We start from the raw sequence: 24,314 nt of genomic DNA on the forward strand, positions 1-24,314 counted from the left end.
GTGCAGTGGCCAAACCCAGAGCTCACTTGCCCACACACCCCTTGCCACTCCATGCCTGACTCACCCTTAGCAGGTGTGGGATCCAGGCTGGTAGTGTGAGCCAAGCGCAGCCTGCCAGGCCGAGTGGGCAGAATGAGCCCAGCAGGTGCAGGCAGTACTCAGGCAGAAGGCGCTGCCAGCCACAGAGGTTTTCGGCTGGCAAAGTGACACCCCAAGGATCCTGTGACAGAAAGAGGAATGTGTAGAAACTGGAATCAACAGAGAGCAGCAGCAGCTACCAACTGTGTACTATTCCACTCTGTGAGGTTATAACTCAGACCATATATTTGTAGGTAATGTTTTTCCTTTAATCAAGAAACAAAGTGTTCTTTTTAGTGGCTAACAACAATGTTAGGTAGATGAATAATGTTGTAATTATTGTTATGCCATTCAAAGAAATGTTAAAGGAGCTAGGTTTGAAAAAGTCAGTGACACTGTTTTGCAGTACTATAAAATCGCAAGCCAAATTTGTGGCTTTTTAAAAATAAAGTAGGCCAGGCATGGTGGCTCACGCCTGTAATGCCAGCACTTTGGGAGGCCGAGACAGGTGGATCACAAGGTCAAGAGATCAAGACCATCCTGGCCAACATGGCCGTCTCTACTAAAAATACAAAAAAAATTAGCTGGGCGTGGTGGTGTGTGCCTGTAGTCCCAGCTACTTGGGAGGCTGAGGCAGGAGAATTGCTTGAACCTGGGAGGGGAGATTGCAGTGGGCCAAGATTGTGCCACTGTGCTCCAGCCTGGTGACAGAGTGAGATTCCGTCTAAAAAAAAAAAAAAAAAAAAAAAAAGAAGTAAATCCCCAATGCTTGGAGGCAGACCCCAAACATCTCCACTGGACATTTCACATCAGGTTAAATTTCATATGAGTAAAACCAAAAGGCAGTGCCACATGCCCAAGGAAACAGGGGAAAGAACACATGCTCTCCAGAGCTCTGGGGACCTTTCCAATGAGACCTTGCTGAAGAAACATCGCTCTGACAAAGGCGAACTGTCATCCCCAATAGACAAAAACTAAGAAATTCTAGAGACATTTTATTCTCTCATAAAAATCATTTATTGGCACACCAGAAATGACAATTTTTTCTAGTACAGTAGTTGTATGCATCTGTAATTGCAATTCAGTGTAAACTACATGTTACAAGTCACTAGAAATCTAATTAGCAGGATGAATTTAATAACGAACAAGAGGAACTATGAGTCTACCACGGCCCAGCCATCGAGTCTCATTGGAGAGTAAATCAAATATCAAACTAGTGTTGCCCTGCAACAGTTTTTCTGTAGCCAAGAAAAACCAAGACACACATAAACAGGATAGCACCCATTCCATAAATTAGGTACACTTAACTAGAAAAAGATTGTAACTGATAGAAATAATCTAAATAAAGTAAGCACAAAAGTAAATAATTAGCTATTTACATATATTCCTTTTTGCCAAAACTTTAATTTGTTAGCTTTCCCATCCTATCTCTTCGCTTCTATTTGTTATTCTTGTTTTTTCATGGTGAATTTCTTGGCTCACTGAAAAATATTTAGACAACTAATTAGAACTTCTTTCCGGGTCCCACCTTTCCTAAAACTTTATGACAAACTAACGAATTTCAAGGGTAACCTATGTAAGTCTATCTCTATATAGAAGTAAGATGCATTATTATTCTGCTATCAGTCATAGTAATGACATACAATCCCATGTTTTTCCAAACATTGTTTGGACTACTCCAGAAAATTAGACTGTGAATGGCAGCAGAGTGGATGGATTTTTCATTCATAACAGGCACAGATAGTCTAAATGGAGACAAGCATGTTTATCCTGAGAATGTGAATGCTGTGGACTGCAACTCAAGATCTCCCATTACTGAGAATGGGTCCTTTGCCCTCTGGTCACTCTTTTTTTTCTCAGCTATCAATTTTTAAGGCGTGGTATCATAGCAGCATCAGCAAATAAGAATGCTGACATCATTTCTACCAAGAAGGGCTCTGTGATGAGTGGCAGCAGGTACCATAATTAAATAGCGCAGCTGAAAAGGCATTGAGTTGGTACATTTCTGGTGCTATGGCCAGAATGTGTGGATTTTTAGCATCATTCTAGGAAGCCTGAAAGATCTTGCCCATGAGTCTCTTTGACCCTTGCCCATTTCCTTTCTAGTACATATGACAACTTATAATTATTTTATTTTTGCTTTTTCTCCTACTGGAATATAAGCTCTGAAGGGCAGAGACTATGCCTGTCTGTTCACCACTGTGTCCCCACAGTGTCTAGAACATAATGTTCTAGTGTCTTGAACAGTGCCTGGTCAATAGTAGGTTCTCGATTAAAAGCTTTTATTAAATAAACGAACCAAATCATTAAGTCCCCTGGTTTGCCTGTGTCTTAGAGACTTTCCAATTTTATACAGTGGCCAGGGTTCTGGCCTATCCTAATTATAGGGCCATCCTAACGATCCTACCCTGATGTGAACCTGTGTAGCGGATATTTTTGTGCTTCAATGAGTAGTGAAACTTCTCAGTGATAGATTCATTCTCCCAAAGCTTAGCTCTGCAGAGCTAATGCTACAGGAGAGGTAAGAGGGCAAGAACATTCTAGGAGGTAAACTGTATGCTACAAATTCAGCTCATTCTTCCCTACCTCCCCCTATAACCTCATTGTTTGACAGAAAGCTTAAGAAAAAAAGTTAGCAGGAGAATTTTCTCCTGGCAGTACCAGTCCAGTTAGTCACCAATAACCTGATCAGAAAAGAAAGAAAATATAACTCACCTACATAAAAAATTAAGTTAAATAAAAGCAAAATCTGAGAGTGGGAACCAAGTGACGTGGTGGGCTGTCTAGGTCCTTTGTTGGTTAGAATTGTTGGACATGGAAGCGGAAGCAGGCAAGACAGCAGAGGAGAGGTTGAAAGGGAAAAGGGCAGAGCTGTGGGTGTGAAGACTGCAGAGGACCAGCTTTTCTCTCCTCCTTCTCCCACTCCTGCCAACTCTGCACCCCACCACGGCTGGCTGAGCTCCTTGCTGTGGCTCTCGCAGGCGGAGGTAAGAACAGGCAGCTGGCGCCTCCACGGCACATCCTTAGGCTATTGATGCTCTGCTGGAGTAGAAGTCGGGGACTGGGAGCCCGGTGTGCAGCGTGACCTGGGGAATGAGACTGTGAGTCCTGAGAGGCATTGTGCATCCCCCTGTCCCTTTACACAGTGTACTGTGGGTGTGTCCCTAACTCAAAAAGTGTTCTGTTTGCTTCTCTTTAAACATCTAGGCTAGTAGGCATTAAACAAAATTCAGGAAGAATCCTGCCTATGGTAAGAGGCTGCTCACCATGGCAGGCTCTCAAATCCTGGTGACATTTGATTATACGGTTCTTAGTCATCTGCCTCTTTTAAAGGATTCCGGGGAGATTATGTTCCTTACAACTGAAGACACAGGCCTTGGTTTTCAGATAGAGGAGCCTGCTGGCCACACCACAGTGACCACTGCCAAATCCATGGATAGAGGACAGATTCGCAGAGACAGCCTTTCCCTTATTACTTGTCCGCTAGTTATTGCAATTAGGGCAAACATTTCTTTCTGGGGTTGCATAGATGATTGCCAGTTGTGAAAAAACATGGCATTATACTATTTCACCAATTTCTGTGTATCCCCAAACCTCAATGGATAGCTATGGATAAAACTAGAACCATTTCATGCAGTTCTTGTCCCTGTCTTCTCCAGCCCAAGAGTCTTTATCAATAGATAATCAGAAGGTCCTGAAAACCCCTGAAGAGCATCTAGTATAATATTCTTTGAAAGGGAAATGGCCAATGTGAAAAACCCTGAATGGGGTTTTTCTGAGACTCACTTCTAGGGTAATTTATGGTTTTCTTTCTTAAAGTGTAGAGGCTGAACTCTGAAAGATTAGATTCCAGCCTTCTAGAAAACCTCATCTCCTTGCAGGAAGAGAGAAGGGCAGGGGCTTCTGGTTTGCAATCAATGTTACTGCACATACTGAAACACAACAATGAATTTTGATAAATAGTTTCCAAGGCTGGTTCTGGAGAGGGCAAAAGTCATCTGTAGTGTTTTAATTCTCAAGCCCTATCTTAAGACAACCATTTGTGGAATGAGGCTCATAGTTGTTAATGAGACACCCAGCTCAGGAGGGAAGTGAAACCCTAAGTCCTGACAGCAGCTGGCAGGGCACAGCTCTTCCCCCATGCATGGCTCTGGTCCCCCTTCCAGGCCCCAGCCCAAGAGTCTCTCCACCATTCCTTGCCCATGCAAGGCCCCTCATGCCTTAGAAACTGTGCACAGGCTGTTCCCTCTGTCTGGAAGGCTCCACGCAACTCACTCCCTCACTCCTTTAAGGTTCAGCTCACCGGTATCTGCGATAAGCCCTACCTACGCTGACTATCCTATTTAAGACTGCGGCTGCCATTCCCAACCCCAGCATTCATGGGCCCTTGGTCTTTTCTCCACTGCACTAAACACCTTCTGACACACCATCTGATTAACATTGTAATTATGCTTACTATTTATTGTCTCCTATCACTAAGATGTAAGTTCTATGAAGGCAAGATTTTTATCTGTTTTTTTTTTTTCACTGATGTATCCCACTTATAACTGTGCCTGGCACATTAAAGGCATTCTATAGATATTTGCTGAATGAATAAATGAGAAGCTGTTGTTTTATTCTATAATAAATAATAATTAACTAAGTTGTAGGTAGGGACTATGTTTTCTACCCCTTAGGACCTAACAGAGCCAAACAAGAGTGCAGAGAAGATGCTCAGATTTTCTGATAACGATACTAATGCTTCAGTCTTACACCCTCACCTCTTCTCAGCCACTCCTGAGCTTTGTTAAGTCATTCCATTTGTTTTCATGCCAGTTGGTTAAAGGCTTTCATTTCTATTTAGAGGTGAAACTAGAGCTACAGAGATGATCATTAGCCAACCATGAAGAGAATTCTAGTTTCCTATGTGCTATTAACTAGTCTGTGTCAAGTATAAAGAAGGTGCTTATGCTTGGCGTGGAATAATAGAAGTTGTCAGCGCTGATCCCTTTCTCTCCTCCTCTCCTTCGTGTCTTGGTCTGGGCCTTACGCTGTCGGCTTCCCTCTCTCTGGTTGGATTGAATGGCCCTGGGCAGCCTTTGAACCGGCAGCCAGCAACAGCTGTTTAACCTCAGGGGCGGAGTGCTTACCTGCACATTCCTGTTCAGGCTGACCGCAGGGAAGAACAGGCCCTCCACGTTATCAAATGCTATGGGACCTTGTTGTTCATCGTTGATAAAAAATGTCAAGTTTTTTCTATTTAAGTCGAGGAGGACCCCAATTGTGGCCCCTTTTGTGATCCCTCCCTCAGTTCTGTAGGAAAAGAAAAAAATTGGGGTTCATTTCCTTGTGGTCACTCTAGAAGCTCCCCGCTTTTGTGTGGTGAAACCAGTGTCTTGCAACCTGTTTATAATCATCACTACCCCAAAACCTTTTCCCTAATCATCTCTCGCACATACATTTTAATACCACAGATATACTGTATACATGTTGGTACTGTGTGTATATCTGTGCTTTATACATAAAAAGAGTATGATTTTTTGCTCCCTCCCCACCACCATCAATTTTCACTTCCTAGGGGGAGATATCTGCCCTTGTGAGTTGCTCTGCTGTTGCTGAGAGTGAACTCATTCATTAGGGTCTCTACCACTGAGTCACAGCAATAGAAAACCAAACATTAAAGACTAGGAAAAAGTCGCCTTTGGGCTATCAGAGCTCTGACTCTAGGAATATTGCACACTTTGTATAAATGGTGTGAATTAAATATCATTAAATACAAAGTGACTTGATTTGAAAGTAAAAATAAAGAACCACTTTGGTTGCACCTAAACCACATGCATGAGAAATTGGATTTGGGGCCTTATGTTATCCATTAAACAGAAAAACTCATTCCAGAAGGATAGTAATTTTTTGGCTTGTTGCATTTAAATTAAGAACTTAGAGGCTGTCTGTGAAATGACAGCACTGAAGAAGAGGCTTCTTCTCTGTACAGTGAAATAATTATACTCTGAGATGTAGTGATTTTAAGGAACCTGCATACAAATGCCATTTTACAAAGAATTGTGTCTTATGCTTCAATTGATGATTTCACAAAATGCCATTAAACATGGATGATCAGATTTGTCTTTCCTGTTTTTTTGAGATCCAGCAATATTGAACTTCATCCTCATCTCAGCAGAGCACAGGAATTTGTGTCATTCATTTCCTCTTGCATGCAGGATACAGACTGTACATAGTCATTAAAAGACAGGTTTACAAATTGCCTCTTGTTACTTCACAGGTTTAACAATGAAAGCACAAATGACATGCAGGTTGCATGCAAGCAGATGCGTTCAGAATTAAGAAGGTGTTTCTCTGCATAGTGTGATGGTTATGTCATTATTCACTCCTGCACTTCAAAATAAAGATGCTAAAAGGGAAAAAGTAAGTGTGGCATTTGGGTGGTAGCACTGAGAATCTATTGACAGAGAGTTCCCCAAAATGCCAATCACTGAAGATAACCACTTATCTACATCCAGTAGGATTTGCTTTCATGGTGAAATGGTGTGTGTGTTCACTTCCAGTGACAGCGAATAATACACACTTGAATGCTATAGAAGCTATCCAAGGGAAAAGGAGGCTTTAGGAGTCTACAAGCTGGAGACGGGTCAGTGATGAGCATATAGAAAAAGATAAAACAGTGGAGTCCAATTATCCTACCAATGTCTGAGTTGCTTTCCCTTTGATCTGATTGAACACTACTGTATTTTTTTTTTTTTTTTCAGAGACACTAATGAGAATGCATCCTGGGGAAATCTTGGAGCGTAAGGTGGACCAGGGTCCACAGTAGAAATTTCTCTGCCTAGGAAATTTGTGAAAAATATATTTGAGGAGCACAATCAAATGAGAAAGGAAATCCATTATAGTATGTGTTCAATTATAATGATCTATATTTTGGTGGTAGAAGAAAACCTCAAGGGGATTACTATATTTCCTTTCCTTAGCAAACTGGCTGCTCTGAATACAGTAATAAGAGAGTTCTCTTTAAGTAAAAAGCCATTCAAATTGGCATCCATAAGCTTTAGTTTAATGAATTGTAATAAGAACAATGGCTACTATTTTCAGGTGCTTCCAATGTAAGGCATTTTCACATATTTCATTTGATCTTCAGAAGATTCCCATAAGGAAAAATTTTATTATACTAATTTGGTGGATTTAGAAACTGAGGTTCAAAAAACGAAGTAATTTGTCCAAAAGTGCTTTTCTGATAAGTTGTAGGTCTGGGTGTTTCAGCATCCTGGATTGTTTTCTTATAATGTATATCCATCGGGATTCTTAGTTTCCAGCCATGGGGTGAAATACAGCAATGAAGGGAGTAGGAAAGTACTCAAGTCTCTATCATTATATAGAAAGTAAACCACCAGCATGGACTCAGCTGAGGCTCATAGAGTGCCTGTGCTACTTAATGTAGACCACCTGCTTGATTTCCTGAATATGGTCTATGTACTAGGTTTTTGAACTGGGGCTCTCACTCCTGATCAGAAGCCAACGTGAAGAAGGCTTGGTTTGGGGGCTGCAGGGTACCTGTTGGTGTGCGAGTTGTTGTGCATGAACCAGCTCCGGTTATTGTCCACATACATTGCCCAAGCTTTGTCGTCTTTTCCTAACATCACATCCTTCATCACGTCCATGCGAGCCACGCCAAAGGCAGGATCAGGGTGGTTGTCATAGCGATCTACCGTGAGCTCCCAGTAGTGGACACCCTTGGAGAAGCCAGTCTTCCCTAGCACCACCCGGTCATCATAGCTACTGCAGGTCACTGTCAGGTTATCATTGGAGAGGATGATGTCCGAGTGCGCTGAGCCAGGGTCGAAAGCAAACCAGGCCACTGGGAACAACAGAAGGGAATGAGGTTATTAAGACAGACCCAACAAGCACAGCACCATAACATACTCCTGGGCGGGTGAGGAGCGTTGTGTAGCGTTTTCATGCTGCCATGCAGGAAGGAGGCGTCCAGGGCCAGGGCAGACAGGGGCACGTCCTGGGAGTTGGTACTCTCTGCACCAGAAGCAGACGGAGGACACACGACCGATTCAGCAGGGGTTACCTGGCTCAGACTGCACTCCCAACCAGGTGATCCGGGAGTGAAGTGGCATCGATTTTGGAAGGTGCAAGTCCCTTCACCTGGTGACTGGCAGAACAGTGCACCAGAGACATAAAGGGAGAGGGGATGCGCTAAGATGCCTGTGTAACCCCTGAGGCGGGGAGGCTAGGAGCTAGAGTCCTAGATGGAGGAGGGATAAAACACATGGAGTGAAATCAGGAAATATCCCTTCGGCAGAAGTGCTAACATCTAGTTGCTTTGAAGTTTTCCTTGGCTCTAGTGAAAGCTCACAAGCTGCGAAGCTATAAGCAACATAAACTAATTTTCATGAGTGATTGTGACTTGCGTGTAGGACAGGTTGCTGTCTGCATAACTTAAAAAACACAGTTTGCGTGCTACTCCTGAAACTAACACAACAGAAATTTTGCTGGAGCAGTAGGAATTTTGGACATTAGGTGCAGATAGAATGATGTCTTTGTACACATTGTAACGCCCCAAGTTCTAAATGCCACCTATAAATATCACACTCGAGAGATGTAATTGCTGATTTATTGAACCTGTGAGACACCTCACATGCACTTTGGTCTTTGCTATTTGGTAACAGAATAAGGTTATTCCATACCTGCCAACAGCTTTTTAATGTCAACTGTTGTCATTCCAAGTGAAAGGCATGGGGGAGAGAGATAGGAAGCAAAATTGACATGGATAAGAAAACGTGTCTCTCTTGATACACTAGTACCCCAAAAGGACTCAATTTAAAACGCCACATATACTAAACAGGTGCTCTCTGACTTGTACCTTTACCCATATTTAGTGCTCATAAAGAGTGCTTGCATTGATGTATAAGAAAACTGGGGGAAAAGTAAGCTTTGAGGCATAACATTAAACACTACAGGCATCTTTTCCATTTTTTAAGAGTTTGAGAAACTGCTATAATAGGGTTAGAATGACAATTAGACAATTTTATTGACATAAGACAAGTTGCCGCCATTTATTTTGTGAAGGAAATTGAGCACACCAATCACGTAAGTAAAAGATAATTACAATAGGTATACTTGCCTAATTGAGAGTAAGGTGCAGATTGTGTCTCAAAATTGCATCCTATAAAGAGATACTACACATCAACGCTATGAAACAGCAACCAGGTTGATAAAAATTACTTGTATACACTTAAAAAGCACCAGTTGAATATAGATACCAGAGGCCTGATCCATGAAAAAACAAAGCCCTTTTTATATTATTTACTTTGTTGGGTAAAAAACTGCCTCTCTGCTCTTTCAAAATGAAAAGCACATCTTTTTACCATTTAATAAATCCTCCTCCAATTGATCCTAAACTCTGTAGCTGAATTTTTCATCTTCCAAGTTCAATCTTTTCCTCTAAAGTTTCCACAGTAAGAAGGCTAGCTGTTTTAAAAATGGGGAAAATGTACTTCATTGAAACGGAGAAATCACTGGATTTTGATAAAACTCTGCTCTCACTATTCGATATACTTCTAACTCTGGTTATACCAAAAGGTCTGCATTGTGACTCGAGCCCAAATTAAATATAACTAAATGTGTAATGTAATCCATTTGTTAATACATACATTTTATTAATAATTATTAATAATGACTTGACGAATGTGTTAAAACTGCCTCCTCTCCTTAGGAGACAAGATCCTTCTCACCTGAGGGAGGGGAGGAGGGATGGTAGGAGTGGGTGTGGTCTCAGAGATATATAGGAATCCCCTGTGGGCCTTTTTCAACCATCTCCCTTCCCTAAGATTTGGATACCTGTACCCCATGAGAAACTACATTGTGTGGAGGAAGACTGCCTAGTCTTAAAATGTTCAAAGGTGTGTGACCTACAATTTCCAGTGGTGTCGAGGACTGATCTAGAAAATGTGGTTTTGATGAACACTGGGGGATAAAGAAAGGATCATTTAATTTTCTTTTCTATTTAGTAAGGCCTTTATATGCTAATTCCTAAAACATTTGCAGGATAATGTGCTGACTTAAAAGAATTTTACAAGAATTAAAAAAACAACTTACTATAAAAAAGGACTAATGGCTGAGTTAAAAACAAAATATAAAAATTATGATCTTACTTTTGGTTAGTTTGCTTTTCTCTGGGATGAATTCACATGCAAAAGAATCTCATGGCTGATTTTTATGTTTCGTTTCTATCAATGATCACTCCAATTCCTATTCATGTGTTACAGCATAGTGAGTATGGAACACCTGGAGTTTTAAAACCGAATCTGATATTCAGCTTTGGAAATAAGTTTGTAGAATCTGAATAGGGCTTTAAAAACTTTTAAATGAATCATGCCTTGTGCAACTCTTTTTCAAAACAAATAGTCTGAAATCTTTTTACACTACTTTAAATACATTATCATACATTTAAGATTCAACAATACAACTAGAATAATGCTCTTAAATACACCCATCAAATATCCCAAAACTCACATTTCATTTTATTCTTGAGACAATGTACATTACAAAGACTGTAACAATATTTCAGTACATTAGACACAAGGGAAAAGAGTTTCATAACAAAGCATGTTGGGAAGCCATAGTGCACAGAAAAACAATAAGAAACATAAAAGCACAAAGAAAAATGTCATTTTAAAGAGAGCTTGAAGTCCCTGCATCCTTTTTGCACTGTCATGCTGTGGCCTTCTTCATTCCAGAATGTGGGATGAGCAAAAAGAATAAAATAAAAACCAAAAGAAACCTTTGGAAATGTGAAATGTGCATCACGTGTATCCATGATTACAATATAGTCCTGAAGAGATCAAATAGGTCTGCATCTTAGATATTTTAACATTCTATTTGCTAGGCGGTGTTCGCTACAAAGGAACACAAGTCTAGCTTTGCTGAAATCAGCCTTAGGCTCTGCCACAACCAGCTTGGCTGTGGGAAACTTCGAGGAGGCCAGACTTTTTGATTACTCAGATCTTTGGTCATTAGGCATTAGGAGTTAAGGGTTTCTAATTCAGCTAGCAGCGATCCCGCCCCGTTGCTAGGAAAACACTCAGCCGTGAGCCCCACTGTCCTAGCAGTGAGCACAGGCTTTTGCAGAAAATGCTTTCACTTTCTGCCCTCTGGATTGCCTGCTTTCTGCTGTTGGTGTGTTTTTACTTTTATTGTACTTTGTCAATAAAGATCTCTTGAGTCTATGTTTAATCAGACCACTCCAGGCTGGATGCACTGATCCAGTCTCCCAGACACTGCTGGTTTCCTGGATACAGAAGGGCTGCAAACCTCCACATTGCTGCCATGGCTTCCACTCAGCCAGCGCCTGTGCCGTGCTATGCCACTGCATGTGATGAGAGCGGGTTATCCATGGTGGTACCAGCTTGTGCAAAAAGAATAACTTCACTCATCACTTTCTGATGCCGTTAATACATAGACCACAGCTCCACGGTTGCTCCTTCCAACACACAAACAAGAACGCCACAAAGCTCCACCATCCCGATGCTCCTCATACCGAAAGCAGGCCACAGACAGAGACTAGCTCATCCCCCTCACCACGCACATGAATGGCAAGAACAAGACACGCGTTTCAGAGATGCCTTCAAGGTACAGAGATCAAGGGGAAAAGTCTGAGGAGCTCAGCTCACCCGGTGCATTGAGAGACTGTAAAGAGGAATGCAAGCTCAGCTGGTGGGGTGAGGATCGGAAATCAAAGTAGGATCTCCCAGGGAAGCTGGGTTGTAGATTAAGGGTGGAGGAGAAAGGACTCATTCTACGGAGCGGCAATCTTTCCGAAGGCACTGGAAAAGGGAGGGTCTGTTCTTCTGAATCTGTGTCTAAATGTAAGATCAATGCAAACTAGAGATCAGAAGTCTGCTATTATGTCCCCGTGCACGGTTCCCCAAGATCTGCCTTAACAATGCATTCATACAAAGCCTCATCTTTCCCACAGGGTGCCACACTCAGGCATTTACAAAACCAATGTGCCTGGGGGCAGGGAGGGAATTTTCGGCAGATCAGGACCCAAGACCAGAGGACACCTCGAACATCAAAGGCAATTGTTGTCACTTTCCCGATTTTTAGTGGTAGAAAATTGGAAGGTTTCCTATTTTGGAAGGTTTCCTTCTAATTAAATAAAATATCTTTAGAAGTGAATGTACAAAATGTAAAGGCAAATTTTAACTATTGACGACCAAGAGGATATTATTTTACCCCCTTCAGTTGTCCTGGGAGTTACTACCTATTCAACAATGGCCTCTTAAAGGGTTTCTATTTAAGAGATGGTGATTTTTTACAAACTGTTTCCTATTCCATATTTTCCCATTTCTCTCCTAATGTATATTTTTCTATTAGATGGATGAGCTGATTTTTTATACTAGCACACTCCAGACTCTATCTTTGAATAGGAGAGGAAATGTGGGGTGGTCTAAGGAAGACAGGGCTGGACAAGTAAGCAGGGAAGAAGGCTTACCTTTGTTTCTGAATTATGATCAGACTCTAGGGATGTCACTTGACCATCTTTGTTTCTCTAATGATAAACAGACTGTAGGCAGTGGTGAGGTGCATTGGTGGCAAAATATCTGTTTCTGTTCAGATAGTCAGGTTTGGCCTGAAGATAATCGTTATATCAGACTAAAGACTTAACAATTATTTGATCTGGTTTTAGAAGGGCATGAGTTAGTTTCTCTGAATTACTAAAATTGCTCCTTTCTATTTTGTCAAACAATAGCTGGTTCTATGCACGGTGTGGTCTAGTCAGAGGTGGATCTTTCACCAATTGAAGCCTTCTTAACATTCAGTCTAATAGCAATAATTTAGGAAATACAGATGGTAGGAAGGTAATATTCCATGTCCAAAATCACAAAGGAACTTTCTTCTCATTGAAATAATAATTTTGTTTCTGTGACCAGACGGTATTTCCGTGAAATTTTTTCTGGTTTGAATCAGTTAGCAGCAATTCTTTGCTGGACATACACTTCTATCAAAATGCTACTCACATGTTGAAGCAAAAATAACTGGAGCGTGTGTGTGTGCAGAATATGATCCTATGTGAAGAGCTCAGAACAAGGGCATTGGCAAGTTTTACCTTAATACCTCCAAGAGTCAGCCTCTGAACTTACAATACTAAAGTTAGCTTTTCAGGCTTTAGACTTATCTGTGGGGGGATGACTTTTAAAAAATGAAAGTATAAACCAGATCTCAGAGAAAAGGAATTGCTATTTATAGAGTTAAGACTTTGTGTTCCCACTAAGAATACATTTTTCTTCTACCTAAACTTCATATGGTTTGAATGACTTAATATCATGTATTATCATTTCTTTCTTCAGATATGATAAATCAAAAATTATTTGTTATAATCGTCTTAAGGGGAAATTAGCCTTTGAGTGTAATAGAAAAATTCAAAATACAACACCCAAGCACCACAAACTGGCATGGGTTTCTATTATGGAGCGAAGGCATTTACAACTATATTTATATCAATAAAATATTTTATTTATTTATTTATTTATTTAGTATTATTTATTATTTTTTGAGACAGGGTCTCACTCTGTTGCCCAGGCCAGAATGCAATGCCACGATCTCAGCTCACTGCAACCTTTGCTTCCTGGATCAAGTGATTCTTCAACCTCAGCCTCCAGAGTAGCAGGGACTATAGGCGTGAGCCATCACACCCAGCTAATTTTTCTATTTTTTGTAGAAATGGGGTTTTGCCATGTTGTCCAGGCTGGTCTTGAACTCCTGAGCTCAAAGCGATCTGCCTGCCCCAGCCTCCCAAAGTGCTGAGATTACAGGCGTGAGCTACCACACCCGGACTAAAAGATTTTTTTATTAACAAGAATTTGCTTGGAAATGTATTTTTCACTAGGTGTGACAGTCAATTCATTATACTGAAAATATTTGTTGCTTTAAAATTTAATGGAAAGGACATATAAAATAATATGAATTTCAGAGTGCATTGAATTCCCAAGCAGTTATCTGAAAACCAGTGAAGAGATGTTTACTGAACACAGACCTTGGGGAGTGTATCCAATCCCATCATAAATTGTACTCACCTTTTCTATTCTCAGCACCAAGAAGAACTTAGAGTAGGTGATGGCACCCCTTTATAGGGTGGGGACTGAGGGTAGCTATGGTTATTCACGGGATTAGTAACTTGGCACTAAGATGGTTATGGCTCTTCCTATCCTTCCATGTGGATCCGCTGTTTACTGATGACCCAATTTTCCTTGACTCCTTTCACTCTTGAACTATGCTCTCTAATCAGGCAAGTTTATTTAACATCCATACTGTACAACCATTTCATTTTTGTTTTTGAGTTTTTTCCCCATCTATGACCTCCCATTACCTACCAGCTGGGCTTTTACCGTATTTTCTCTAAGTAGCTGTTAACAACAACAACAAAATCCTACCTTGCAATGAGAACTTTTCAAATGAATTACAAGACAGAAACACTTTCCAACTGATCCCAGCTTAACTAAACAAGCAATTCTCCCTTCATACCCTTCCCCATGGGCGTGTAGTGCACATGCTGGGTCAGCTGCCTGTAAGTCGTCTATACCACTTCACATTACCTTAGATTTCAGGAGTCTTAGAGGGAAGAAACTTAATATCATCAGAGGAGCTGCCATCAAGCTTCCCCTTGAAGTCCCCTGGGATGAGGAACTCATTGCTTCCAGCCAGCTCCCTCTAGTTGGCAGTTATTGCTTATATTGGTCTAGACATACCTCTTTGGGAGCTCCACTCTCCAATTGTAGCGTTACTATCTGGGGCCACATGGAACAGATCACTAGTTCTTCAAGTATTTGAGGCCAGTCACCAATCCTCTTTAAATCTTCCCTTTTCTGGGCTAAATAGAGTCAATGTCCAACCATTTCACTATGTATGGATTCCAAATCCTTTACTCTCCTGGTCATGCCCTCTGGACATGTTCAAAGGCATGAATCGAAGACAATATGACAACATTGAGAACAGTATTGCCACTCCCTGGTTTAGCCGAATCACACTTAACTCACATTGAATGTGCACACACCTACTTATGTGTGTATTCTGCGTTATGCCCATGGGATGCAGGAAGAATGCACACACACTACTTCCTTACCTCCCCTTCAAAACACAACTATCACAATATGGAGAAGGCGTCTCAGCCATTCTTTAATAATATTCTATTATTAAAGACAAAGAGGAATGAGGTTGTCATTTTTTTTTCACAATACCTGATACAAAGCTATGTTTCAGGTCACAGCTAATATGCAGGATAATAATTTTATTAATTTTTAACTTTATAAATAACTAGAGAAAAATGAAGAGCTCCTGAAGAGACTTTTAACATCACATCGTATTTCATCACGTGCAGGGATCCCGTGTGGTTGCAGAGCTTTGCTGAATGAAAGCAGTTTAGCAGGAAAGAGCAATGGAAAACAGTATGTCAGTGGCCAAATGTGGTGACTCTAGGCATAACTATAACTCTAGGATGGGACTGTGTTCGTAACAAATACATATCAAGATATGCTTTCCGTCAACTCTGTCAATGACCATCATTTTCCTCTTGCTCTTTCCTGGACTTCTTTCCCTTCCTCGCTAGGATTGGCTGGAGTCTGGAGTTAGGGTCTAGATAAGGGCAGAGACCTCTGCTTAAAAAAAGCAATCAAGAATCAACAACGCAAAGATTGGCTGGGGACCACTTGTATTATTGACTGAGAATACCTAGGTGATATATTCCTGTTTGGCCACCATATATTTCTTTTGTTTCTTTATTTCTTTTTTAGAGACAGGATCTCACTTGGTCACCCAGGCTAGAGTGTAGTGATGTTGATCATAGCTCACTGCAGCCTTGAACTCCTGGGCTCAAGGGATCCTCCTCCCTCAGCCTCCTGAGTAGCTGGAACTACAGGTACATACCACTGCACCCGGCCAATTTTAATTTTTTTTTTGTAGAGACAAGGTCTTTTTATGTTGCCCAGGCTGGTCTCAAACCACTGGCCTCAAGCAGTCCTCCCACCTCAGCCTCCCCAGTGTTGAGCTTACAGGCGTGAGCCATGGCACCCAGTCCGTATATCTCTTTTATTTGTTCATTAGCCAACGCTATTGAACACTTATCATGTGCCAGACATTGCAGTAGAACTGAGCAGTTGGGAAACATAAAGTTGGCAGGAGACTCAACTATAAGAAAAATAATAATTTAGAGAAAATCGGTGTTATATATTGTTGATTGGTTTTTACAATTCTGGGGTGGAATTTCTTGACTGACTCCAAGGACAGAGTACTAAAGATTTTTGCAGATGTTGTAGAATATTTGAAAAGGTAGCCTTTGGGGTGTTATTTTTGGAATCTAAAGAGGAAAAGCAAACAGATTGTGGTTGCCTATGATAGTGTATACTAATCCAGCGTCCTTTTTGTCCTGGTAGAAGTCTGGGTTGTCTTCCTGTCTAGCAGTGAACAACTTCATAACTTAAGCAGCCCTTGAGCCCAGGTCCAATAAGATGGTTGTATTTTGGAGCACGGTAAGGCAAGACATGTCACTAAGAATTGTACAGTGTTAAAGATGAGTTTCTACTCAATTATAAACCAGCTATAAAATAATTTGCTTTTGTTGGGAAGATTTTAAAAGAGACAAAGAAATGAATGAAGAATGAGGCTGTTTTTCTCTTATAAGCAGCCAAAGTCACAATTGTGTCCAACTGGTACATAATTTATAATAAAAGGTGGTATTTTAAGCTTTCTTAAGTGTGGCATTAATTGCAATTGAGAAATGAGAAACAAATCTGTTTTGAAAACCTTCTTTTAGAAGAATGAAACAGCTCTTGCCACCCCAAGGACAGCTGCATACTTCATCACCAAGTTCTCCACTCCAATTTAGAATACCATGGCATTATTTATAAGGAACTATCATCAGAAGAACTGAAAATTCCTGTATTTCAATTACATACAGAGGATTCCAAAGGACAAAACTGCTTTCCAGAGTATCAGTTGCAAAGCACACTTCCCAGAACCAAAAATAGGGCTCTGAATCTCAGTCCTATGGAAAAATGCAAGAAATTCCCTGGGATATCATGCATTTGTCAAAATTTAAAAGAACAAAGTATCTCTCTTTTCTGGGCTCTGAAACCTATCATTATGCCTCTCACCTTGGATTTTGTAAAATTTACCCAAATATGGTCAGGTATGATTACCTACCTTGAGAACTTTGTCCTGGAAATGCATATTCTTCTAACTATTTTTGGAGAGGCCCAGATGCTCTGGGTCAGGAAAAGCAGAGACAGAAAAACCGTCTTTCAGTAGACTATATACATTTCCTTATATGATCCTTTATCAATCGTTTTCTATTAGTGTTGAATTTTCAGTATCATAGGCATAAATTTGAGACTGATTATGACCCTTGGAGGAGGCAGGAGGTATCTAATGCTGCTTCATAGCATTTTCTGAAACAACTTTCAACAGCAGTTTTAGAGAGAGAAGCCACAAAGGTACTAATTGGAAAGACTCAGAGGTCCTCAGCTCTAAGTCCATGATTTTAGAGATGAGAAAACTGAAGTCCAGAGAGGCTAAGGGACATATTCAAGTTACACCACAGCTGTGGAGGGATACAATAGAGACTCAGGTAGGATCAATTCCTGGCGGATAAAATTTTGGGGTGACAAGACTATTGCTGCTCCTTTGTAACCTAGAAATATACAAAAGGTAAAGCTTATGCCACTGGCCCCAGGGCACATTCCAGTGGTCTCAGTGGGGACCAAGGTTTGTGTAGAGGACCTAATAAACCTCAACTGTGTTATGGATACATCTTTTCTTCTCTAAATAGAGTGTTTAGTTTATGTAGTGGTTAGGGATTGGAAAGGCACACACATCACTGTCCTCCTTGGAATTTTGGCTAGAGGGATTAGATGGGCTGAGGTGTTCCCTGTAGTTGTTCTTCTGACAGGTTCTTTGTTCCTCACAAGGTTACAGCATTTCTGGAGGTCTCAGCACATCAGGGTGCAGTACTTATGCTGGACCCAAATCACTATTAAATATGAACAAAGGAGCTGGGCATGGTGGCTCATGCCTGTAATCCCAGCACTTTGGGAGGCCAAGGCATGAGGATCGCTTGAGGCCAGGAGTTTGAGACTGGGCTGGGCCACATAGTCAGACCCTGTCTCTACGGAAAAAAAAAAAAAAAAAAAAAAAAAAGCCAGGTGTGGTGGCATGCCTATAGAGCCAGTTACTCGGGAGGCTGAGGCAGGAGGATCACTTGAGCCCAGGAGGTCGAGGTTACAGTGAGTCACGATCGTGACACTGCACTCCAGCTAGGTGACAGAGTGAGACTCTGTCTCTGGAAAGATAAATGAATGAATGAATGAATAAATAAATAAGTAACTGCAAAAAGATTCTGGACAGATGCATCTGAGGCCAATTTGCATTCAGACAAATGGAAGCATAGTTTATATTCTGTCTGCACCATTACATCTTTTCTGGGTGGTTTCCTTCAATGCACAGAAGAAGGAGCCACCAGAATGAAAGGGACAGTGTGATGCTGACAGTCTAATTGGGGAGAAAGACATTTTAATGTTTATGAGTAACATTGTCTAGGCCCACTTTTTAGAAAGCAATTTTTAAGATGTAGTTTCAAGAATCCCAACCTATTTGTCATTAGATAAAACAATCCTGAAAAATGCTGGGTAGATGGCTTGAGAGCCAGCCCTCTTTTCTCTAATTATCACTGACTACCTTCTCCCCACTTTCCCTCCCAGTTAGGACAGGCAGGGCTGGAAAGCTTCGGTGAATAAATGGCTCTGTGATGTCAACCCAAGCAGGGCTCTGAGTGCCAGACCTCATTTGGTAGTAACTTTCATTTGGTAGTATCAGAGTCTCAGAGATGTAGCTCTGATATTCCTTTTCCTTCCCAGGCAAATCTCGTCACTGCCAGCCAAGAGTATCCACTGGTACCAGTAGGGGAAGGGCCTCTCTAGGTGACCTGCTCACCTGGGATGGGAGGGAGCTGGAGGAAATTTCTGCAAAGACATGAAAATGAGCACAGGACCTGATAAAGAGTTTGGATATTATGCTGGAAATGACGGCCACTCCCACATCTTCTTAAAGCTGGAATGCTACTCTTTTCAACAAGACTCTTTTTTTTTTTTTTTTTGAGATGGAGTTTCACTTTTGTTGCCCAGGCTGGAGTGGAATGGTGCGATCTCAGCTCACCGCAACCTCTGCCTCCCAGGTTCAAGTGATTCTCCTGCCTCAGCCTCCCAAGTAGCTGGGATTACAGGCGCCTGCCACCACACCCAGCTAATTTTGTATTTTTAGTAGAGATAGGGTTTCTCCATGTTGGTCAGGCTGGTCTTGAACTCCTGACCTCAGGAGATCTGCCCAACATGACTGCAAGTAGTAAAGTCCTCCTTCTGGCTGGGATTTCTGGATGAGCATATGGGGAAGCCACACAGCGCTGCTTCATTTTGACAAGGTGTTTTCAGTCACCTTGCAGACAGACTTTGGATAGTTTTCCCTCTCTTTCTTTCCATTCGGTTGAGGGCAAATAGCACTTTTCTAATGTTAGCACCACAGCGGACTGTGCTGAGCACTGGTGGCTTAAAGTCCTGGATCTGACATATTATTATACTTAATCTCTCAGCAGCTCAGTTTCCCATAAGTAGAAAAAGATGACAATAATAATACCTTCCTCATAAAGTATAGTACTAAGAATAATGGGCCATCTAAAAATGTCGACATCCGAATCCCCAGAACCTGTGAATATGTTATTATCCATGGCAAAAGGGACACTGCAGAGGTGATTACATTAAGGATCTTGAGATGGGGAGATTATACTGGATTATCCAGGTTGGCTCAAGGTAATCACAAGGGTCCTTATCAAAGGCAGGTAGGGGCTACATGGTGGCTCATGCCTGTCATCCCAGTACTTTGGGAGGCCAAGGGAGGAGGATCACTTGAGGCCAGGAGTTTGAGACAAACCTGGGCAACACAGCAAGACCACATCTCTACAAAAAATTTTAAAAATTAGCCAGACATGGTGGCACATGCCTGTAGTCCTAACTACTCAGGAGGCTGCAGTGAGCTATGATTGTGCCACTGCACTGCAGCCTGGGTGACAGAGTGTGACCTTGTCTCAAAAAAAAGGAAGGTAGAAAGGTCAGAAAGAGATTGGAAGATACTACATGTCTGGCTTTGTAGCCACAAAGTCTATCTAAATAGATTAAATAGATAGACTTTGTCCTACAAAGTCAGATGTCTAGCCCCTACCTAAATAGACTTTGTAGGCAGAATCTACTTAGATAGGAAGAGGGAAACTAGAGAAAAATAAACAGAAAATGTCCTATCCTGTTCTCAATCCTGTATGATTTTTTAAAGCAGGAGTACAGCTTGTCTCACACTTAGCATAAACCTTAAAACTCTGTGTATTAAGATGGCCTTGTTGTGTAATGTTTTCAACAGATACTCTTTTGCAGATGGTTTCAAAGACTGTGGCACAGCCATGAAGGCTATTAGATGAATTAATTTAAAGATATACATGGCCAAGTTTTGGGGCTTGGGGGCCTTATTTGAAAATTTCATTAAAATTCTTGATTGCTTACAGTTATATTTCATCTTAAGTCAGTGTAATTTGGTTTAGATGTGCAACTGGCATTTTTTCCATGGGTGTCTTTGATACATCTCCAGGAACTTTGCTTTCAGAGAACTAACCACACTTGAACTCATATAATAATGCATTCTCCTTTCCTTTTCTCTCTCTCTTTTTTAAGATGGGCTCTCACTATGTTGCCCAGGCAGGATTCAAACTCCTGGGCTCACAGGATCCTCCCGTCTCAACCTCCCAAGTATCTGGGATTACAGGCATGAGCTACGGCACCTGACTCCTTTCCTTTTCTCTTAATAGCATGCTCTTTATAATTTCCGTTGAATTTAATTAATTTTCATTGTTTTCCTAATTCTCCTATAAAAATTTTATCTTCCTGCTAATCCCTTTTCCCTTTTTTTCCAGTGTTTATCACAATGTGTAAGAATGGAACTATTTATATATTTATTTCTCTAAGGCTTGTCTCTTTTTCTAGCTTGTAAACTCCAGGACAGTAGGGATAACATCTGTTCAACACTCTATACCCACAGCCTAGCACACAGTGGTCACTTATCAAGCACTGCCCAATAAATAGACAGATAAATTTGCTTTTGAAGAAAAAACCAATCAGAATTTATAGTAATGTAGACATTTGATCTCCCCTGCATAATGTTACCTTTAGATCAGCAGAAGGTTTTGTGAAAGCTCACAGAATACAGAGTACAAATGATGAGCAACTTAAAGCTCAGACTAAATGCATGTGATTACAAGTTAGACTTGTTACCGCATATGAAATTTTACCTTTCTGTGATACAGAATTTTTGTTTTGAAGTTTGAAAAGGGATTAACTCTTGCTAAGAAGAAGGTGAAAGATTTTGTTACACTAGAAAGCCAGAACACACCACCCCACCACCCCCAATACCAGCAAAGAAAAAAAAATCTCTAAAGCAAACCTTTCTGGAAACTGTAGGAAATAAGATTAATAAAGCATAAGTGCAGTGAATGTACCAAAACTCTGTTAATAGCATTTTTCTCACTGATTTCTAAAAAACAAACAAAAAAGAGATAATTATTTAATCCTATAGGCTTTGTCTATTGTTACAGATCAATCATATCTTTTTTTTTTAAATAAGCTATTCACTATATTTTTTCTTGCTTTCTTAATCTTGTCTCACTGAATGTATTAGAATGAGGGAGAAACAAATAGAACAAACCAAAGTTATGGAGAAAGTATGTGTGTGAACTTTATTTCATCATGAGAAAATTACTTCTGTGCAGTAACAGAGAATACTGATATCTATATGATGATAGGCTTTTCTTTGTATTCAGATACATACCTTATATTTGTACACAATATATAAAATTCATGGAGGAAATTAATTTCTACAGTACAGTTTCTTTGTTGGAAGAGAACTTGTTCCGTTTGTTTCATCTAGAAAATGACCCCCAGTTCTGTGACTGTGGTACCAAGGATCGCAGTTCCAATCCTGTAATTTATTAAATTAGACACCATAATCTTATGAACATTAAAATAAACTGAGGCGCTACATCCTCCTGCAGGATGAAACGAGAGACATAAGTGCTCAGGCTGTTATGCTAATAACTGATTTTTAGCAGAATAGTATGATTCCCATGATGTATTATGAATAGAAATAGTTTTCCCGCAGATCTGATAACACATATTAGCAACATTGCTACAAATTTCTCTCTGCTCTGCAGGCATGCACTTCACTCTTCAATCAAACCACCTTGTACACACATGGGAAATGAGGCCATCACCAGCAAGGGCCTTCTGCATTGCATCTAGGAAAGACTCTCGGAGGGCTTTAGCAGTTAGCATGGTATTTTGAGAAAAGAGGCAACTGCTCTCAAACTGATAGGTCATCCCAGAGAGAAGTTGCTAAAATGATAATTCTGGGGGAAGCTGTAGCTACCACATCACTGTACTCCAAATGGGAACAGGTCATGTGGGCATTTTCCCTTAGCATATCCTTCTCTTGGAATAGCATCACTCAGACTGACAACTGCTCCCCAAAGCACTGTTTTCACAGCCAGGGGCCTTTCATCCTTGCTGTGGGATTCAAAATTGTGCTTGTTTTTAACCATGTGAAGCATTTTAGGGTGACTGGCACATGTTGAGGTTTGTGGGAAGTGGGGAAAAAACACCACCATAGTTCTTTTAGCTAACATCTTGAACTTGAACAAAATCAACATAATTAGTTCTGCAGAGGGAAGTTATGGAGAATCCCAGTGAGGTGGGGGGTGATTTCTTTGATTAAAATGACACCCCAAAGTGTCAGAATGCTTTGGCACCAGCCACAAATACCTCCTTGTAGGTTTAATTTCATGTGTCTTGCTTACTCTTAAAATGAAAATGTTAAAAGCCTCAGAGGTTATATCTGGCCATCAAATTCAAGCCTCTCATCTAAGACACATTACTTGTCTTTGATGACCAAAATATTTAAAGTATAGCTAAGAAGCAAAAATTCTCTAGAGATGAACCTTGTATGGTGGCTCTAGGTAGCCTAGCCAAGACTGAGGGGACTGGCAAAGATGAAAATGGCGGGTAATGCGAAGTTGCTGGTCTCTTCCTGTTTGGTGCCCACAGGAAGTCTCAATCCTGGTGCTGACGGCCTCTGCTTTGGGTATGAAATGGAGGCGGTCTAAGTGGGTAAGCCAGGAGCAGCCAACAGGCGCTCTCTGAACAGTTCTAGCACCCCGCCACCCATTTGAAACACATTCAGTCATACAAATCCACAACTGGAAAGAACCTAGGTCCCACCCTCGGAACAAGCAAGTACTACAGAGTAATTTAGAATCATCTGGGCAAAACTGGCACATGATGTGTATTGGTGGAGAATGGGAGCCTGCTCTAGAGCCTAGATACATTTGTCTTACACACCAGGGGCACATTCAGGCCTTCATTTTTCAGCTTCTTCAACTGCAGCTTATTTAGATTGTTATCAAAGGAAGCCGCCGGCCCAAGCCATTTGAACTGCCGATGTGGAATCTTTGGTTTGATCACATCCACATACCATAGGCTCTCTAAAGGCAGGAGAGGAACAGCGGCTCTGTGCAGAATGCAGAGCAAGTCATGGAAACACTTCAGGAATGTGGGCAGTGGTGGGGTTACCTCCGGGCTTGCCAGCCACTTTAGATGCCACGCAGTTCTCGCTCTGAGGGATACTGCTGAAGGGCCTTACCCTCAGACGTTTGGAGGACCAGGGTCTTGCTGTACGGGCTGACTCCTGTTTTGTTGAAGGCCTTGACCCGAGCGTTGTATGTGCTGTTGAAGTGAAGACCATCCACAGTGCACATTGTCTCCTTCCCCACATACACCTCCTGAGAGTCAGCAAAGAACAGGACAGCACTTAGCCTGCACCTTTTTGAGGGGCGAGGGAGGCACTGTCGCTCAGTGGTTAGGAGCAAGAGCCCTGGTGTCATTCTAATCTGGATTTGAATCCTGTGAGATATTGGGCCATTTAATTTACCTTTTTAGCCTCAGTTTCCTAATCTGTAAAATGGGATAATAATATCCACCTTATGAGGTTGGTGTGAGGATTACTTAATGTTGTATATGCAGATTAGCATCATGCCTTGTATTTAGCATGGGCCAGGCAGCCTAATGAATGGTAGTTATTAGCAGCTAGGGCTGAAAAAAAAT

General features: G+C 41.2%; 1 protein-coding gene across 8 annotated transcripts in view; it reads right to left on the minus strand.

The window, feature by feature from the left end:
• Positions 1 to 1,071: 1,071 nt before the first annotated feature.
• The window catches only part of TRIM9 (tripartite motif containing 9), a 128,479-nt gene continuing 105,236 nt past the window's right edge, over positions 1,072 to 24,314 (minus strand). For 2 of the 8 annotated variants that reach the window (XM_054448182.2, XM_054448181.2), the window contains exons 7-13: positions 23,854 to 23,992; positions 11,748 to 11,936; positions 9,200 to 9,241; positions 8,763 to 8,786; positions 7,621 to 7,924; positions 5,208 to 5,370; positions 1,072 to 3,164 (exon numbers count right to left, since the gene is read on the minus strand). In XM_054448182.2, coding sequence (XP_054304157.2) covers positions 3,102 to 3,164; positions 5,208 to 5,370; positions 7,621 to 7,924; positions 8,763 to 8,786; positions 9,200 to 9,241; positions 11,748 to 11,936; positions 23,854 to 23,992 — 924 coding nt within the window. In that variant the 3' untranslated portion in view covers positions 1,072 to 3,101. Of the gene's footprint in view, positions 3,165 to 5,207; positions 5,371 to 7,620; positions 8,321 to 8,762; positions 8,787 to 9,199; positions 9,242 to 11,747; positions 11,937 to 23,853; positions 23,993 to 24,314 lie in introns of those variants that run through there. The other 6 variants (XM_054448188.2, XM_054448187.2, XM_054448183.2 and 3 more) reach the window with 5 other exon arrangements.

The sequence above is a fragment of the Pongo pygmaeus genome, chromosome 15, assembly GCF_028885625.2.
Source record: "Pongo pygmaeus isolate AG05252 chromosome 15, NHGRI_mPonPyg2-v2.0_pri, whole genome shotgun sequence".
Classification (NCBI taxonomy): domain Eukaryota; kingdom Metazoa; phylum Chordata; class Mammalia; order Primates; family Hominidae; genus Pongo; species Pongo pygmaeus.